Source organism: Oncorhynchus masou, chromosome 1, assembly GCF_036934945.1.
Source record: "Oncorhynchus masou masou isolate Uvic2021 chromosome 1, UVic_Omas_1.1, whole genome shotgun sequence".
NCBI lineage: Eukaryota > Metazoa > Chordata > Actinopteri > Salmoniformes > Salmonidae > Oncorhynchus > Oncorhynchus masou.
This window is the reverse complement of record NC_088212.1, coordinates 69,120,058-69,140,298: the sequence shown is the minus strand read 5'-3', so window position 1 is coordinate 69,140,298 and position 20,241 is coordinate 69,120,058. Positions and strand designations below refer to the sequence as shown.

At 40.6% G+C, this 20,241-nt stretch overlaps 1 protein-coding gene across 1 annotated transcript; it reads right to left on the bottom strand.

The window, feature by feature from the left end:
- Positions 1 to 3,347: 3,347 nt before the first annotated feature.
- On the bottom strand, positions 3,348 to 17,340 carry LOC135549304 (zinc finger protein 280C-like). The gene is made up of 20 exons (XM_064979315.1): positions 17,043 to 17,340; positions 16,298 to 16,473; positions 15,871 to 16,085; positions 15,408 to 15,507; positions 14,940 to 15,188; positions 14,730 to 14,795; positions 14,515 to 14,624; positions 12,696 to 12,895; positions 11,172 to 11,329; positions 10,900 to 11,000; positions 10,563 to 10,709; positions 7,952 to 8,086; positions 7,534 to 7,760; positions 6,712 to 6,852; positions 6,005 to 6,067; positions 5,691 to 5,809; positions 5,547 to 5,580; positions 4,709 to 4,751; positions 4,569 to 4,615; positions 3,348 to 4,450 (listed from the first exon to the last, which is right to left on the bottom strand). The coding sequence occupies exons 2-20, from the start codon at positions 16,464 to 16,466 to the stop codon at positions 3,814 to 3,816; spliced, it is 2,961 nt and encodes a 986-aa protein (XP_064835387.1). The 5' UTR covers positions 16,467 to 16,473; positions 17,043 to 17,340; the 3' UTR covers positions 3,348 to 3,813.
- Positions 17,341 to 20,241: the final 2,901 nt, after the last annotated feature.

The following is a 20,241-nucleotide window of genomic DNA, read 5'->3' as shown; positions in this document are numbered from 1 at the left end:
TTGAAGCCTGAAAAATGATGGGGCCGTGATATCACTTAATTTCAAGTGTTCCAAAGGCAATTTTTTTTTCATTTTGATCCTTTTCACAATGATGCAGGGACCATAATAAACAAACTCTCAGAAGCATGTCATTTTCTTTTTATCTTGCCTTTACAGCAGGGTTATTCAACTCTTACTCTGTCCGGAGCCTGCTGGTTTTCTGTTCTACCTGATAATTATTTGCATCAGTCCCTGATTAGAGGAGAACAATGAAAAAAATGCAGTGGAACTGGCTTTGACATCCAGATTTGACTGAAGGTTTTACAGGATTTGCATTGTAGTCAAAAGGGCAACAATCTTTGAGTTTCACTTTTCAAAGTCTCATTGAAACTGTCAAACACTGTCAGCCATAGTTGACATTGACAGCCATTCTATGAAGTGTGTTCCCATTGAGCATCATTAGCTGACATTTGGAACACTTGCAAACAAATACAGATAGAAATGACTGGGGGGTGGGGGCTGTGCATACGTGAGGTGTTCTCACTTCACAAGATGACAATGCTCCTCAAAGTGCCCTGACATTTGACAGAAGTGAGCCTCCCTCTGAGACCTCATCTGTAAATCTTCAAAACGACTTAGCTTGAGGTGACAATTGAGTATTGTATTTAGGCCTACTGTGCCCCGCCAGTAAAGGAGATGCTGAAATAATATCTGACAGAATTTAGTCTCTGATATCATTGTTTTATTTCTTATTTGTTTAAATTTCTCTCAAGAAAGCAATAAAGATCCCACAAAGGATACATCTAGGTTTTGGTTTACTACTACTGTAGTGGTGTACCCTTTCTGCACTGACATGTCCTCTTAATACTGGTACAGTACAAACCATTGATTACAAGACAATCAGGTAATTCTTCTGAATTGATGTTCCACACAGGATATAAACATAATAGACATTATTACTTCCCTGTTCTTGTCTATTTAAAAGTATGAAAAAAAACAGTCTAGCGTCACTGCTTGGGCAAATTCCGTATGTATTATCAGCACATGCTGGCCAAAAGCGACACCTTTGTTATCACCTGTCAAATAAATTCAATCCATCTCTAGCTTGTTTACGCATCAATTTATGTCACCCTTCTCCCTCAAGCTTTTTGCATCCACAACCTCCCCATCAGCTGAAAATGCACTAAACTAACTAGCTGGCACAATGATCATTCATAGCAAAGGTGAAGACTTTTCAGTGCAAAGTCAACACTTATGTCAGTGTTAAACCTATCAAGATGCTTGTAATCTATGACAACTATTTGTGAGGTAACTGGGGAATCAATGCATTTCATTACTTTTCATGTAAACTGCGCAGTGATGCGCCTACACACAGTTCATCACCTCTCAACCATAATGAACATGGACAGTCAGTTCTTAATCAAGTCTCAGTAGCAGATTCCATAATGTATTACCAAAGTTTATTTACATGTTAGCACGACTGCAATAGAAACACTGAGGGGTTTAGATTACCTGGCCCAGTTGCCCACGGTGGGAGGAATTTGCACTGGTGAAAAGTGATTGCATTCTTTTTCAAGCCAGGTGCCCCGCTCTGGCTGATGGCAAAATTGTCTCAAAACAAAAATGACGTAGGTTAAGCACGTGGAGTACTGAGTAGGATACTGGTGTCAAGTGAAAAAGGTGACTGCCTTTGATCAAAACACTATCTGCCTTCCTAATGCAAAGTAGTTTGAAAATTCAAACATTTTATGGAAGTGTTTCTGGATGATGCACCATGCTGCCAGTTGACAACATGACCGAGCGGCGTGGACTACTGTTCGATTTGAGAAGTGCGCTCCTCCCCCCTCACTGCTTTTGCCTGTGACGGGCCATAAACCGGTGTATCACGGTTCATTTGAATCAAACTCCCTCAAATGATTCAAATCCATTGGATTGCTCTCAAACTACAGACAATCAAAGGGAAAGTGATGGGTTATAAAACTCAGCAAAAAAAAGAAACATCCCTTTTTCAGGACCCTGTCTTTCAATGATAATTTGTAAAAATCCAAATAACTTCACAGATCTTCATTGTAAAGGGTTTAAACACTGCTTGTTCAATGAACCATAAACAATTAATGAACATGCACCTTTGGAACGTTTGTTAAGAAACAGCTTACAGACAGTAGGCAATTAAGGTCACAGCAATGAAAATTTAGGATACTAAAAGAGGCCTTTCTACCGACTGAAAAACACCAAAAGAAAGATGCCCAGGGTCCCTGCTCATCTGCGTGAACGTGACTTGCAAGGAGGCATGAAGACTGCAGCTGTGGCCAGGGCAATAAATTGCAATGTCCGTACTGTGAGACGCCGGAGACAGGACGGACAGCTGACTGTCCTCACAGTGGCAGACCACGTGTAACAACACCTGCATAGGATCGGTACAACCGAATATCACACCTGCGGGACAGGTACAGGATGGAAACTGCCTGAGTTACACCAGGTGCGCACAATCCCTCCCTCAGTGCTCAGACAGGCCGTAATAGGCTGAGAGGCTGGACTGAGGGCTTGTAGGCCTGTTGTAAGGCAGGTCCTCACCAGACATCACCGGCAACGTCACCTATGGGCACAAACCCACCGTCAACAGACCAGACAGGACTGGCAAAAAGTGCACTTCACTGACGAGTCGCGGTTTTGTCTCACCAGGGGTGATAGTCGGATTTGCGTTTATCGTTGAAGGAATGAGCGTTACACTGAGGCCTGTACTCTTGAGCGGGATCAATTTGGATGTGGAGGGTCTGTCATGGTCTGGGGTGGTGTGTCACAACATATCAGACTGAGCTTGTCATTGCAGGCAATCTCAATGCTGTGTGTTACATGTGGTACCCTTCCTGCAGGCTCATCCTGACATGACCCTCCAGCATGACAATGCCACCAGCCATACTGCTCGTTCCCTGTGTGATTTCCTGCAAGTCAGGAATGTCAGTGTTCTGCCATGGCCAGCGAAGAGCCAGGATCTCAATCCCATTGCGTACGTCTGGGACCTGTTGGATCGGAGGGTGGGGGCTAGGGCCATTCCCCCAAGAAATGTCTGGGAAGTTGCAGGTGCCTCAGTGGAAGAATGGAGTAACAGCTCACAGCAAGAACTGGCAAATCTGGTGCAGTCCATGAGGAGGAGATGCACTGCAGTACTTAATGCAGCTGATGGCCACACCAGACACCGGCTTACTTTTGATTTTGACCCCCCTCCATTTGTTCAGGGACACATTCAAGTTCTGCTAGTCACATGTCTGTGGGACTTTTTCAGTTTGTCTCAGTTGTTGAATCTTATGCTCATACAAATATTTAAACATTAAGTTTGCTGAAAATAAACGCAGTTGACAGTGAGGACGTCTTTTTTTTTGCTGCGTTTAGTATATTAAAAATACATGAAATGAAAAGTCAATGGAAGTAGAGGTATCCAAAATAAACACAAAAGGCCTATATCTACTAGTGGAAGGATAGTCAAGAAGATATTTCCAGGGTTTTTCACACTTGAGTACAAGTTCATAGATCAAGGAAAGCATAAACATTCAGATTTTGTATTTTGAGACACTACAGAAAGTCAAATTATTCACATTGTGTACCATTTTCACTTTCATTGAAAGCTTACAACCAAATTGAAAGTTTGACAGAAGTAAAATCTTGCACTGCTGTTAGAAAAAAATGATACATGTTTTTCCAAATGTCAAATCTAATAAACACATAGCACATCTCAGCTTATCTCCATCTGGTCAAGGACAGTAAACTAAGAAAATGGGGAAGAGAAATGCATTTCAATAGTATGGAGTCTTAAAAATACATTGGGTCCACTTTTCTCTACTCCGAGGCTGCTGATTCCTTCAGTGTTTCAGGACTGGAGAGAATGTCTTTGTTCTCTGCCCTGACTTCAGCTGGACTTTGAGAGGATGAAGAGTTGTCCTTTGCTTCCACGATATTGTTCACCTCTTGGTCTACATTTAAGGGGATGGTCTCCAGGGAAGCGCTGACCTTCTTACTGTCGTCAAAGCTCACAGATTCCGGTTTGCTTAATGACTCATGCAAACACGCCACGTCCCCCTCTAACTCACAGGCCAAAGAACTAGAGGGGGACCTGGTAGCTGACTGCAAAGCCCACTCCTCCCTCAGCTCCTCCTCAACTGAGCTTTCCATGAGTGTTTCACTTACCATGGGCCCTGACTGCAAAGACTGGTCTTCCTCGACTGAACTTTCCATGGGTGTTTCTAGCTCTGTAGCCTGTGTGACTCCCTGGATCTGATCTACTGTAGAGATCTGTGGAAGCCCTTGAACTTCTGCCACTCCTAGCTGGTTAACTGCTGCATCATCGCTGTCTAGTAGAATAACATCACCTCTTCCTGACTCTTGGGTCTGAACATGCATTACCTCTGGCCCATCCCCCCTTTCAGCAGCTGGGGTGATACACAAGACATTGGAGGTCTCCTCCAATCTGGGAATGCTGTGAATGAAAAGGGGACACACACACACACACACGTACCAAATCAATCTAATTGACTCCATCCAAGATGGTAAAAATATTTGTAGGTTCTATTTTGTGTGGACCATCCCTTAATTACCTGTGCAATTGTTCAAAAGCGCCACTCACTGTGGCAGTTTCAGCATTCTATGTAACAAAAAACAAACAGGTGCTGGGTTGAGGAAACCGTTCAAAATCAAACATATGTGTTTCCCAGGTACAATCCAGCTAGAGTAGTACCTGGATATCAGGGAACATCAGAGCAGACATCCCTTGCTTATTTCTGAAACAGAACAAAAGAGAAAATCACGACACATATGCATTAAACCGTAGAGCCCTTTTAATAAAACAATTCATAAAACTACTTTGGAGATAGCATATGGAATAGGGTAATGAAAACTTAAAATTCATTTTCAGAGCATAATTAAGGCAGGCTTATCAGCACAGAATTAGTATCCATATAGTTACTATTGTCAAATAAAGATATTTTAATCATGAAGCAAAAGGACCAACATCCTTGTCCAGACAATCATTCTTCAAACAGAACAGGAATTTAGCATAAATATCAATTTGCATTGAATTGTGCATATTCAATTCTCAACATATTTATGAAATGATTACATTTGAACTTGATCTCATGTGTATTGTTTGTGCATTTGGCTCCTCGAAGGAATACAACAAATTAAGACGAGGACATTCTTGCAAAATACATTTTACAATGACCTTTCATTTCAGCAACTTCCCAATGACAAAATTACCTTACTTTAGGCACCCATTAATTAAGCAATGTTCTCTGGTATTAATTAAGGCCAAAGCTCCCATTTGCATTTGTGAAGGTCTTTAAAAAAAATTTAAAAAAATCTGCTTAATATGCATCCCAATTAGCTTAACGTAAAAAGTATATGGTAAAGATTTCTCAAAATAATGGATGCTTCCAAACAAACCCGTAGGTCAGGGAGTTGGAAGTCTCACAAGTACTTGATCAAATTCTTAGATTCTCATTACAACACTATGAGGGGTGTTACTTTTATTTTAGGATGTTCTCGTTATCTGCTGCATTGGGAGAGTAGCTACTCACCCTCTAATGCCGTCATCTACAGCACCACATTCTCCTGCAAGACAAGAAAAACGTGACATGCAGACAGGTTATTATTATTATTACTATATGAACAAAATGTGACGCCTAAGCATCTGGACGTGAATAATGTGATAAACGTTATACCTTTCTCTAGAATGACCTTACAGACGTGGTGTGGTCTGTCAATCAAATGCTTGCTCATGAGGTCAGTTCCATGCGCATCCGCCAGGAAGTCACAGTTCAGACAGACAAGGGTTAAATTCCTGCAAGACAGTAGGTAAAATGTGATTCATAATGAACCGAATAGAATAAACTTGCATGGTGATTAATTATGGTAATGTTTGGTGAAAATGCAACACTACTTATTAAATACATCATTATCAAAAACTAGAGTGCAGAACAATGGCAACATTAGGGAATTGATTTGAGACCAGATTTGTTTAGTTCGGGACACGTACCTTAGGACAACTGGGATTTTCCTCATTTTCCGGAATCTCTCTTTTGAGATTGCACTATGGAACCTGACAAATATATTTGTATATATTTAATATGAACAGTAAAACATCCTCCCTGAGCCGACTAGGTGAAAAATCTGCACCCTACCTCCTGTAAGTCGCTCTGGATAAGAGCGTCTGCTAAATGACTCAAATGTAAAAATGGGCATATACACTGTTCACAAAACATTAAGAACACCTACTCTTTCCATGACAGACTGACCAGGTAAAAGCTATGATCCCTTATTGATGTCACTTGTTAAATCCACTTCAAATCATTGTAGATTAAGGTGAGGAGACAGGTTTAAAAGGGATTTTTAAGCTTTGAGACAACTGAGACATGGATTGTGTATGTGTGTCATTCAGAGGGTGAATGGGCAAGACAAAATATTTTAAGTGCCTTTGAACAGGGTATGGTAGTATGTGCCAGGCGCACCAGTTTGTCAAGAACTGCACACTGCCGGGTTTTTCACGCTCGGTTTCCCGTGTGTATCAAGAATTTTCCACCACCCAAAGGACATCCAGCCAACTTGACACAACTGTGGGAAGCATTGGAGTCAATATGGACCAGCATCCCTGTGGAACGTTTGACACCTTGTAGGGGTGGTCCTAAAGTTTCGTACACTCCGTGTATAAATGTGTTATGAATCTGATACTCAAGGAGCTTTTACCTTATCATATGGTTTCCAAATGAAGTTTTGCAACTTGTCCGATACTTGCATGCACCACAAATTGCAACCATGGGATAGTGACTATAGAAGTCATAAATCTCCGAGTAGCACTCAATGCAGGTGTGTCTTCTTTCGCCAATACTAAAAAAGGTAGAGAAAACTCATTTGGGCATCATTAATTCATTTATATTTAAAGTACCATTACCTTCAGTAACACATTCTGAGATGCATTATTAAACATACAAGTTACTTGATTGGTGTAATATATTGATAACCAGGGCTCTGAAGTGTGACCATTTTGGTCGCAAATGCTCTTAAATATTTTGCTGTGCGACCTGAAATATTTTGGGAAAACAATCTCCCAGAGTATAATTGTTGTAATGATTAGGCGTCGCTGTACCGTTGTTTGAGTGACCAAGACATAAAAGCGAGCACAGATGTGTTACTGTCATGGTTAGGAGCTAATGCAGCACCACTACTGTGAAAACATATTGTTTCTAGCACAAACTGGTAAAAATTTATAAACCATAAACCATATTACGTGAGCAATGTTGTATTGTGAAGTGGTTATACATTTATAAACCACTACACAAGCTGCTCCAAAACCACTCGCAGGCATTTGTTTACCTGTTGTTCAGTCATGTCACCTCATTAGCTCCTAACTTTTTTGAGAGCACCAGTTCGACCTATGAAACATTTGAATTTAGAGCCCTGTTCATAACCAACCATGAAAAGAATCAGCCCTGACCATAGTTTAGATCCTGTAACAGAAAATATGTAGTTTGCGAGGAAAAAAACAAGTTGACTGAGTGATGGACCGACCTGAGACTCTGCAACACATGGTTGTTCTTCTGCTGCTTAAGGAGCTTCTTGCTCACTGTGGCCTTGCCTTTACCCCCACTGCTGCCATGTGTGGTAGATGTACTGCTCTGAGCTTTTACTTTGGCTACCTTCATGCCTGAGACCTCTGGTATGACACTGACACTGGATTTTTCAGCAGCATGGGTGGAACTGGGAGATGGCCCGGTCAGAGAGGCCCGGATAGTCACCTGAAATATGTATAAAAAAAAGAAGATCAAATTAAGATTCTCTGAATTCATGCCATGATTTAAACGCTTGTAATAGAAATTGCTTTTAAAACGAGGGCTTATTGCGGTTGCCATTGATTTGATCAATATTGTAGATAATTGGTACAGAGGTATTGAGATGTTTTGCTAGGCTAAATAAGAACAGTCAAAACCTTGGTTCCAGGAGGAAGGCCCTCCAGAGCTTTGGGTTTTTGGAAAGTCTTATGGTGCTGAGTCTTGTGATCCACTCTCTCCTTGTAGGTGAGGAAATTCAGCCTGCATTTCCCGCAACGATTAATTCCTTTTTTCTGGCAAATTGACAAAACAAGTACAATAGAAAAACATGAGACTGCATATAGGTACGGTTGAAGTCGGAAGTTTACATACACTTATGGAGTCATTAAAACTCATTTTTCAACCACTCCACAAATTTCTTCTTAACAAACTAGAATTTTGGCAAGTCAGTTAGGACATCTACTTTGTGCATGGCACAAGTCATTTTTCCAACAATTGTTTAGACAGATTTTTTCACTGTATCACAATTCCAGTGGGTCAGAAGTTTACATACACTAAGTTGACTGTGCCTTTAAACAGCTTGGAACATTCCAGAAAAGGATGTCATGGCTTTAGAAGCTCCTGATAGGCTAATTGACATCATTTGAGTCAATTGGAGGTGTACCTGTGGATGTATTTCAAGGCCTACCTTCAAACTCAGTGCCTCTTTGCTTGACATCATGGGAAAATCAAAAGAAATCAGCCAAGACCTCAGAAATAAAATTGTAAAACTCCACAAGTCTGGTTCATCATTGGGAGCAATTTTCAAACACCTGAAGGTACCACGTTCATGTGTACAAGCAATATTCCGCAAGTATAAACACTGTTCCTTGGCCGTCATTGAAAATAAGAATGTGTTCTTAACTGACTTGCCTAGTTAAATAAAAGGTAAAATAAATAAATAAAATGAATGTACTTTAGTGCGAAAAGTGTAAATCAATCCCAGAACAGCAGCAAAGGACCTTGTGAAGATGCTGGAGACAACTGGTACAAAAGTATCTATATCCACAGTAAAACGAGTCCTATATCGACATAACCTGAAAGGCCGCTCAGCAAGGAAGCCGCTGCTCCAAAACCACCATAATAAAGCCAGACTACGGTTTGCAACTGCACATGGGGACAAAGAAGGTACTTTTTGGAGAAATGTCCTCTGGTCTGATGAAAGAAAAATGGAACCGTTTGGCCATAATGACCATTTCTATGTTTGGAGGAAAAAAGGGGAGGCTTGCAAGCCGAAGAACACCATCCCAACCGTAAAGCACGGGGCTGGCAGCATCATGTTGTGGGGGTGCTTTGCTGCAGGAGGGACTGGTGCACTTCACAAAATAGATGGCATCACGAGGGAGGAAAATTATGTGGATATATTGAAGCGTCACAAGACATCAGTCAGGAAGTTAAAGCTTGGTCGCAAATGGGCGGCAGGTAGCCTAGTGGTTAGAGCGTTGGACTATTAACTGGAAGGTTGCAAGATCGAATCCCCGAGCTGACATGGTAAAAATCTGTAATTCTGCCCCTGAACAAGGCAGTTAACCCACTGTTCCTTAGGCAGTCATTGAAAATAAGAATGTATTCTTAACTGACTTAATTAAATAAAGCTAAAATTAAAAATGAGATTAAAAATCTTCCCAATGGACAATGACCCCAAGCATACTTCCAAAGTTGTGGCAAAATGGCTTAAGGACAACAAGGGCATGGTATTAGAGTGGCCATCACAAAGCCCTGACCTCAATCCCATAGAGAATTTGTGGGTGGAAATGAAAAATATTGTGCGAGCAAGGAGGCCTACAAACCTGACTCAGTTACACCAGCTCTGTCACGAGGAAAGGGCCAAAATTCACCCAACTTATTGTGGGAAGCTTGTGGAAAGCTACCCGAAATGTTTGACCCAAATTAAAAAGTCAATGCTACCAAATACGAATTGAGTGTATGTAAACTTCTGACCCACTGGGAATGTGATGGAAGAAATAAAAGCCAAAATAAATAATTCTCTACTATTATTCTGACATTTCACATTCTTAAAATAAAAGTGGTGAGCCTAACTGACCTAAGACAGGATTTTTTTTACTAGGATTGAAATGTCAGGAATCTTGACAACCTGAGTTTAAATGTATTTGGCTAAGATGTGTGTAAACTTCCGACTTCAACTGTAGATAATAGTTTCAGCTATCCATAGTAAAGGGTAAGATTTCAGGACAATGTGTAATTTCTGTGTTTTGTTGGTTGGCACAGCTAACAGGGTCATTGAATCCTTTTTGATTCTTACAGCATTGGCTGGCTTGGTATTAGACTGTTGGCTTTGTTCTATGGCTACATACAGTGATTTGTGGAGTTGATCTGGTTTGTTTTTTTGTCAGAGAGAGCCCATTAGGCAGGTGAAAGGAAGCAGACATTGCTGTAAGACAGTTATGTATTACTTCAAGGTGTTCAGCAGACAAACAAATCAATCCAACCTCAGAATGAAAGCCAATAGGGCAACTCACAAGCGTGTTCAATAAAAAAACATTTTTTTATACCAGCCAGCTTTAAAACTCAAACTCTGAGAGAACTGTTTGCAGCATTCACTGCTTTATTAAGAGGCTGAAACATCAGGAAACTGACAGGAAATTACATGTGCCAGGTCAGTCAGAACATGAGCCCCATCAATCAAAAATGACCCAATCAACATATTTATTTATCATGAATTGTTGCACATATTTATCAATAGAAAAGTACCCAATATAAGCCTCTTACCTGATGCTTCATATAGTGCTGCATGTAGACATGACCACTTTTAAGAACTTTAAGGCAGAACGGACAAAGGAGATCCTTTGTGTTTTCATGCACCGTACGGAAGTGTGTGTCCACATCGGTAAAGAATGAAGATCGGTAGTTGCACACCTGGAAGGAGACAATTGAAGCATTAGTGTGAATAATAAATGTTTCTGGAGAATTGCAAGTCAAATCCCTTCAATAATTTTAATTAAATGTTTCAATTCCTGATTGTAATGCCAGGGCATCTCTACTATCAACTATTAATAACTTTTCTTTGTGAACAAACTACTATAAAAACATGATTGATAAAATGTACCTGGCAGACATAGGGCATCTCGCCAGGCTTGTGGTTGTCCTTCATGTGTTCCAGGAGCACTTGCTCAGACTCAAAGGCTAATTCACATATCTTGCAATTGGCTACAAAAACAACAAGAATGAATTACTAAAATGGGCCCAACTTGTTAAAGACAGGTTGATTATAGTTATATAAAGCTATGTACAATAATGTATGATTGCTTGAGACAGTGTTCAATACGTTCAGGTGAAATGTATGGTTTCATGTTGGTTGCTATTGACTGGTATGCCTACTTGAAGATTCGACCATGCTGTGGGCACTCTCAACGTGGCACTGCAGCTGGAATGGGGTTGAGTACTGCCGGTAGCAGTGTTGGCAGGTAGTGTGGCTTTCCCAGCTCTCACTGTTCTGTTTCTCCAGCTCCAGATGGTGCTTCATGTGGTTCATGAACCTACAAGAGTCACCACAAAGTTCAAGATAAGACATCAGTAGCAATGTAGCGTCAGAAACCACAAATGCCAAAGCAACGAAGTCTCAGCTTTGCCGTTTATCTTTTAAAAATTGCATTGTAAAATGTCATTTTTAAACAAGCTATTAAAAACGAGAAAAATGTGTAACTATCCAATCCACCAGAGCAAATTTAAAAAATGTTGTGAAAATATGGTAAAAAGCTCATTCGCTTTAGTGAAACGTTTCTTTAAATAATTTAAAAAAAAATATATGCATACATGCATAAATAACTAACTACCCTACTTCAACTTTAACCCACATTTAGAAAACGAAAAACTAACTTAATGTATTGAGCCAAATTACAGTGAAGCCGTATTCAATAACACTTCAACAGATCGTGGCCTATGTGCAACACCAAACCTGCACGTCAGATTAAAAAAATAAATTAGCAACCACTGTGCACCTCACTCCCTAAGCATGCATAATTGCCATTATAATACTGCCAATTACGCACAGCTTTTTGTTTTGCTTAATGATGTGGTGTTCCACGGCTGCCCCCGAGCCACACGACCTCTACATGTAACCGCTGCACTGACAAGGCAGGCAAGGCCCATTTTTCAGCCAGCAGTCTTACCTCAGCTCCCCTAATAGGGATTTTTATGCAGACAAACTATGACCTCTGCTGCCAGACTGGGTTCAGTACAAATGCGTCTGCCCATTAAAAGGAGCTTACAGAGGCTTTTCTTGCAACGTCCTGAAGCAAAGTTATTTAATCAAAGGAGCAGTTCTTACACCATCCAAACTAGCAGCCATTATTCATCTCTGGCCCCAAGTGGGAATATGAGTTGATATGTCATCCATCTGGGGGAGAAAACTGTGATGAGGGCTGAAACACGTTGAATCTCCTCTCTTCACATTGAAGTTAATCACTCTCCATGGGCAGAGGGCTCATTTAACACTTGTTCATGAACACCATTTCCATGCACCAAAACAGCACAGTAGACACTTGGGGTGACGTATTGACGAAAGGCCAGTTGATGTATCCATTCATTACCAATAACAGTGAGCCTTTCATGTAAATATAGAAGATATGTCCACCGATCTACTTATTGGTGGCAGTAATTGTGTAACGTGTTTGCATTATGTAAACATGTGAAATGCCAAATGTATTGTTTTCATTATGCCACTGGACAAATAGGATATAGAAGAATTCTTTAGATCAGAACATGACCTGTATAAACAAACACATTTTGTGCAGTAGACACGACACCCTTTTTTCGTCACAAATAATCGTATTATTCAGGAATACAGTGGCTTATTGAAAACAAAAGCAGAGCTGCACAGCAAGCAACGCCTGCTGTAGTTACCTGACGTTGTTCTTGAGTACTTTCAAACAGCTCTGGCACTTATAGGTAAATGGGGTCTTATGCTGCTGCGATTTTGGTTTGTCTCCCTCAAATCTACCATAGTAGAAGTCTGTGACAAGCATGATGCGCTTGCTTGCAAAAAGGTAAGTAGACTTTGGGGTTGAGGGGAAGACACACTCCAACAGGTGAGGACAACATTTCTGAAATTAAAGTAAATGTAAAATAAGTGAACAAATTACAATCTGCAGAGTTGATATTGTAGTTCTTAAAGTGCCTCTAAGTCTCTGGTTCATGCACTAATAGCAAGGCTCGACATTACCGCTTGTCCTCTTGTTCGGGGCAAGTAAAAAATAAATATTTCGACAAGAACACAGATGTGTTCCAAATGGACAAGTAAAAAAAAAAATCACAAAAAATCAAGCAATTACTATGATCAGAATTGGATGTGAGAAGCAAACACTAAAAATAATATTCAAATCTATTTTTCATGTACATAAATAAAAAAGCCGGCACATCAAATTGTAATTGATATGCATATTAGCTACAGCCAGCCTCATGTCCAGACCGATGCTGACATGAGGGAGACAGCAGAAAATGTAGGCACACTTTAATGAGAATTTTAATTACATAAATATAGGCTAAACGGCAGCCATGTTTGACAAATAATGAAGGATAATTAACATTAACGTCTGAAGGCTTGATTCGGTCGACATACTCAAAGCACATCGTTCAGATCAAATGGTCACAAGACCAGAGAGTGAAAGACAGTACACGATGCGCACTGCACATCACCCACCTTGAATCTGAGCAGAGGCAGCCAACATTTTGAAACTATTTCATAATAAACTTAAATTGTTTAAAACCTGGAAGTTTCATGTCGAGGTTTTAAACAAGTAAGCAGGTCTTAACTTTTTTCAAAGTAGTCGAGACTAGGCAAAATATGACCACAGAAATATTGAAACCAGAATTTCACATGTTCTATTGGTTTTCAAATCAACAATATTTAATTTTACAACAGCCAAAGGCATTATACTAGTCATGAGTAAACCATGCCAGTTTATACATCTTTAGATCTCCCCTCTTCATTGCTAACAGATATTTTAAACTCATATATGAAACCGCTTGCACATGTGTGGAGCGCTTTCGAGGAAGGTGCTTTCCCACTAATTGCACGTTGGAACATTTATGCTTAGCCTAAGGCCATGTGCACATTGTTGAGTTTATAATAAGAAATAAAACTATCAACATTTTAAGCAAAACGGTCTGGTCTGTTGCATCAGCCTCATTGCTTTATAAAAATAAAAAAATTAAAAAGTGTCATCCCAGAACTGTCCCACTGTCTGTTTTGAACCGCATTCATGTTTTATCGTCCCAGGGACGCCCTTTAATATATAAAGACATAAAAAGTATTTGGTTGTAATTGTAATGTTGTAATATTTTATAGGCTACCAAGGGTGGCAAACTATTCTCAAGGAGAGCTTTAAAAGGGGCAGGGTTGTATTTTGAGACACAAATGAATATGCAAAGATGCCAATAGGCAGACTGTAGCCCAGCAACATTTATCAGAATTTTTTAATGGTAAAAAAATAAAAAGTTATTCATTTTACTTTGAAAAGTGGTTCCTTGAATCATATAATGATGTAAAAATGGTTGTTAGTCTTTTTTTTGGAACAAGTAAACAAAAGATCTGTCCTTGTCCGAAGTACAAGTGGCTGAAAAAGTTAATGTCAAGCCCTGAATAGCAACATTATAGAATATTTATGTAAAACAATTGACACAGCTACAGGAATGCATTTTAGAATGACTGAAGTAAACTCACCACCATGTGGTCTTTCATGACAGCTTGTTGGTAGAAATCAAATTTACACTTTGGACATTTTTTACAAAAACGTGCTCCATTTTCTAATATCTCCTGGGCGTGGGGAGACCCTGCAAAAACAAAAAACGAAATTTCAGTTGTAAAAATAAAAAAGTAACAGTGCTAATGAATCTAGCTAATAACAGAGCATGCAACTGATGTAAGGAAACCCCTACCTATGCCCTGCTTTGCTTTTTTAGCTGTGCTGTTTTGGTCTTGAGGTAAACCTCGTTTGCCATAGTCTGTTTAAGGGAAGAAAATAGATTCATACTTATTATCACAAGTCACATGCAATCTTCAGATCATGAGGTCACACACAGTTTTCCTGACCACTTGACCTGGCCAGGAATATCTCCGGGTCAAACAAGTAAGATATTTTGGCTTACCCCAGCTGTTGCCTTTGGCTTGAATAACTGGGGACACAATCTGGAGGTTGGTAGAATTTGAGCGGTTGGGCTGGGAAGACAATGCAGCGGGGCCCTGCACATTGGACAAGGTCACTACGTTGTTGTGGATCATGTGCACTTGAGGCCTGTGGATAACCCCAGGTAAAAGCTTCCCTGGAGTCACCTGCTGCAGAATGTGTTGCTGGCCTGCTGCTGGAGTCATCTGCTGCAGAATGTGCTGCTGGCCTGCTGAAAAAAAAAACACACACATTACAAATATGAAACACTGCAAAAAGCAGTATGTGTGTGCTGTGGCTGTATAGGGAATATATAAGTTTACTTGAGCATAGATTCACTAAATTAATTTCCAACTATTAGTCTGCTCTGAAATACAAAAATGTGTGTTATGTTTTGGTTTGTTGCTTGCCTGCCTGCAATCAAGTTAAGATGTAATATTTCTATTTTTACCTGGAACCACAGTGAAAGATGTCCCAGGGGGATACTGTTTCCCAAGTGAAGCAAGGAAAGCTGAGTTGGCCGATAACTGTGGTGTGGTCATAATGTAACCCTAAGAAAAAAGGCAAACAGTTTTTATTAAAACATTGCACCAACACCACTACACCCAAATGTTACATCTCTATAACTAAACAGGTGCCCAGTCAAAGCTCTTCTCTGTCCCAGCACCACAATTGTGAAAAAACCTGCATTTGCATTTTCCTACTGACACTGACTTTGCTGATAACTACGTTATTGAGGGAACATATACTTACAACTGTGATGTGTTTGTCTCACCTAGCTATCTTAGGATTAATACAGTAATTGTACGTTTTTCTGGATAAGAGTCTCTGCTAAATTACTCAAATTTAATGTGTGTTCTTTGTAATGTATAGCAAAGTGGAATAAGGGCTATCTAAAGCAAAACACAATATACCTGGTTGTTGATAATGATGGGCTGTGGTGGTACTGCTGTTAAGGGTCGAGGTGCATTGTTCAACCCTTTCCCAGGAATTATGATGTTGTGGGGAACTGGACCCCGAGTGAGATGAGCTTGGGGGGAATTGTGTGTCATTATCATCCTAGGGGCTCTTGGTCTTCCAACTCCACCACTTTGAACTGGGGTGGTCTTCACATTTCTTTGGTTGTTTGCTTCAAAGACAGGTCAGATAATTAACCACTCTTGTTTATGTATCAATGCAATAAAATCTATATTGATAATCATATTGACCAACTTTGTAGAGCAGCGAAGGGGAAAGGATCCAATGGAAGGATATTGTGTATGCAAACTATCCAAACTAGAGAAAACAGACAGTGTGAGAGACCTAACATTAACTGAGCCATACCAAGAGAAGAACACATACTTGATCTGGTGTTAATAATGGTGCCCTTTGAAGTACTAAGCTCCCCAACAAATATAGGTTCGTCGTCGTCGTCATCATGTTTACCATCGCCCAACAAATTAACTTCGGGTGTCTGTCTCTGCCATGGCTCCAGCTCCTCTTCCTCACATTCCATAAAAAGCTCGGACATTGCGAAGCTGAAAAATGGATGAGAGTTACGTTAATGTTCGCTAGAAACAAACAGTTAACTAGCTAGCTAGTCAAACGAAGTTAGCCATGGTTTCTTCAGCTAGCTGTGGGGTAACGTTAGCTAACATGTTTTGCGTACCTGGCTAACTAGCTAACGTTAGTAGGAAAAGCTAGGAAATTGGAAACGTTTATTCCCCATAGCCGTGCGCCCGCGAGACTAGTTAGTTAATGGATATTTTGCTTATTTCCCGACGAAAACCCATAGCTAGCTACACAAAAGGCTGGAAATACAATGCAGAACACCACATAGTTAACTAGATAAACTAACGTTATCTACCAAAACGTCCAGTTGCCATCTATTTTAGTTCACTACAGTAGCTAGCTAGCTAACTCTGCTAGCCAGCCATTATTAGCTAGTGTGGGCAACCAATCATGGCGTCCGGCGCGACAACACAACATCGATCTCTTTGTTCCAACTTCATTTTATCTGATGCAGTAGTACTAAGAGATGTTTAAGTGCTATTCAACAATACCAACATTGTACGTATACCAGTGGCCAAGTACAGAGTCCACTTACCTTTTAATCTAACGTTTAACTGAGTGGTTAGTCCTTAGTACAAAATGAGAAATACCTTCAATGGAGCGCCTGTGGATATTGTGGTGGCTGATGGGAAATGTGGGGTTTGCTGAAAGGAAGGTTACCACTGCCTCAAAATTAGCTGTATCGTTAAAATCTATGAAAACAACAATTAGTTAGAGTTAACAGTGTGGTTATGGTTTGGTTTAACATCACATTTTAAGAAGATAAATGATAGAAATAGGCAGGGTTTATGACTTTGTGGAAGTGGTAACTGTTGACAAACATAGGAAGAGGCTCGGCATTAGTGTTTACTCCGCCCAAAATCTTCTTCTATGGTATAATGGCGGTGTGCAGACACCGCCCAAAGTCTGTCCACGTTTTAAGCAGATCAGCTTAATTCTTCTTCTTGAAATGGTATTGGCGGATCACAACCAAATTAAATGTGCATACACCTCCACCTACTGTACTGGAGTGTGAGGCCATCTATTTCTCTTATCTTGCCCTGTATTTCCGCCTACCAACTAACTCTACACCCATTAAAACCTCACCACTATTCCACTACTTGTTTTCGGTCAGTTGTGAACTTGGTCGTCAACTCCCTAACAAAGCCTGTGAAAGCACTGTAAGCACTTAGTCCCGACGTTCCTATGCTGTCCCTTTGACAACATAGTCACATACAAACTATAGGTCCCCTGTCTGTCACAAATATTGAATTAACTTCCATTTGAACTTACTCTACCTGTTGTCCACTGATTTTGTCCTTTAGTGGGTAGAAATTTAAGACAAAATATTCTCAGGAAAGTATTATTAAACCAGCTTCCAAACCTGTGTCTCTGTGTTAGCTATCATGGTTTGCTTTCTCATCACCTAAAGCACGCGCACAAGACAGAAGAACGTGCACACAATGCATGCGTAGTAACCAAAGCCTTGCAAGTGTTTACATATATAGTTTTGCGCATGTGCCAGGTAATAGAAATGTCAATGGTAGTACCAGAGTTTGGAAAAGTTTGTTTAATGATACTTTTCTGTGGATGTTTTTACTAAAATTACAACACACAAAAGGACCAACCGCACAGACAACCGATAGAGGAAGTTTAAATGAAATCGTATTAGAAATGGTTTATCTTTTCTCAAATAGAGCTATCTTCTGTATACCGCCCCTACCTTGTCACAATACAAGTGATTGACTCAAACACATTCAGAAGAAAGAAATTCCACAAATTAACTTTAACAAGGCACACCTGTTAATTGAAATGCATTCCAGGTGACTACACTGGTTGAGAGAATGCCAAGAGTGAGCAAAGCTGTCACCAAGGCAAAAGATGACTACTTTGAAGAATCTAAAATATATTTTGATTTGTTAAACACTTTTTTGGTTACTACATGATTCCCATATGTGTTATTTCATAGTTTTGATATATTCACTATTATTCTACAATGTAGAAAATAGTACAAATAAAGAAAAACCCTGGGATATGCTTAACAGCCCGGCCGTCCTACAATCTAAGGTAGATGCCCTCAATCTCACCAAAACTATCATGGACCCTACCAGGTAAAACACCAAATCCGTTAACACGGGCACACTCATAGATATCATTCTGACCAACCTGCTCTCTAAATACACATCTGCTGTCTTCAACCAGGATCTCAGCGACCACTGCCTCTTTGCCTGCGTCCGTAATGGTCCCCTCATCACTGTCAAACGCTCCCTAAAACACTTCAGCGAGCAGGCCTTTCTAATCGATCTGGCCCGGGTATCCTGGTAGGATATTGACCTCATTCTGTCAGTAGAGGATGCCTGGTTAAGTGCTTTCCTCGGCATCTTAAATAAGCAGGCCCCATTCAAAAAATGTAGAACCAGGAACAGATGTAGCCCTTGGTTCACTCCAGACCTGACTGCCCTTGACCAGAACAAAATTTTCCTGTGGTGTTCTGCATTAACATCGAACAGCCCCCGCGATATGCAACTTTTCAGGGAAGTTAGGAACCAATATACACAGGCAGTTAGGAAAGCAAAGGCTAGATTTTTCAAACAGAAATTTGCATTCTGTAGTACAAACTCCAAAAAGTTCTGGGACACTGTAAAGTCCATGGAGAATAAGAGCACCTCCTCCCAGTTGCCCACTGCACTGAGGCTAGGAAACACTGTCACCACCGATAAATCCACTATAATTGAGAATTTCAATAAGCCTTTTTCTACGGCTGGCCATTCTTTCCACCTGGCTCTCCACCCCCCACAGCAACTTGCCCAAGCCTCCCCCATTTCTCCTTCACCCAAATCCAGATAGCTGATGTTCTGAAAGAGCTGCAAAATCTGAACCCCTACAAATCAGCTGGGCTCAACAATCTGGATCCTCTCTTTCTAAAATGATCCACCATTGTTGCAACCCCTATTACTTGACTGTTCAACCTCTCTTTTGTATCATCTCAGATCCCCAAAGATTGGAAAGCTGTCATCCCCCTCTCCAAAGGGGGAGACACCCTAGACCCAAACTGTTACAGACTTATATCTATACTACCCTGCCTTTCTAAGGTCTTTGAAAGCCAAATTAACAAACAGATCACCAACCATTTAGAATCCCACTTACCTTCTCTGCTATGTAATCTGGTTTCCAAGCTGGTCATTGGTGCACCTCAGCCACACTCAAGGTCCTAAACGACATCATAACCACCATTGACAAAAGACATTACCGTGCCGCCGTATTCATCGACCTGGCCAAGGCTTTCGACTCTGTCAATCATCGCATTCTTATTGGCAGACTCAACAGCCTTGGTTCCTATTGTCCGGACCTCTGGTAGTCTCTATGGGGGAGCCCAAGGGTTCAATTCTCAGGCCAACTCTTTTCTCTGTATACATCAATGATGTCCCTCTTGTTGCTGGTGATTCTCTGATCCACCTCAACGCAGACAACAACATTTTGTATACTTCTGGCCCTTCTTTGGACACTGTGTAACTAACCTCCAGATGAGCTTCAATGCCATACAACTCTACTTCTGTGGCCTCCAACTGCTCTTAAATGCAAGGAAAACTAAATGCATGCTCTTCAACCGATCGCTGCATGCACCTGCCTGGCCATCTAGTATCACTACTCTGGATGGTTCTGACTTAGAATATGTGGACAACTACAAATACCTAGGTGTCTGGTTAGACTGAAAACTCTCCTTCCAGACTCACATTAAGCATCTCCAATCCAAA

Bases quoted from the DNA above. Each gene is read 5' to 3' on its own strand.
- LOC135549304 (XM_064979315.1), bottom strand. From the start codon at position 16,466: ATGTCCGAGCTTTTTATGGAATGTGAGGAAGAGGAGCTGGAGCCATGG. The intron at 14,796-14,939 runs GTAAGCCAAAAT...TCCCTTAAACAG, and splicing joins AGCCAAAGGCAACAGCTGGG to ACTATGGCAAACGAGGTTTA. The intron at 4,752-5,546 runs GTGAGTAGCTAC...GTTCTGTTTCAG, and splicing joins GTAGATGACGGCATTAGAGG to AAATAAGCAAGGGATGTCTG.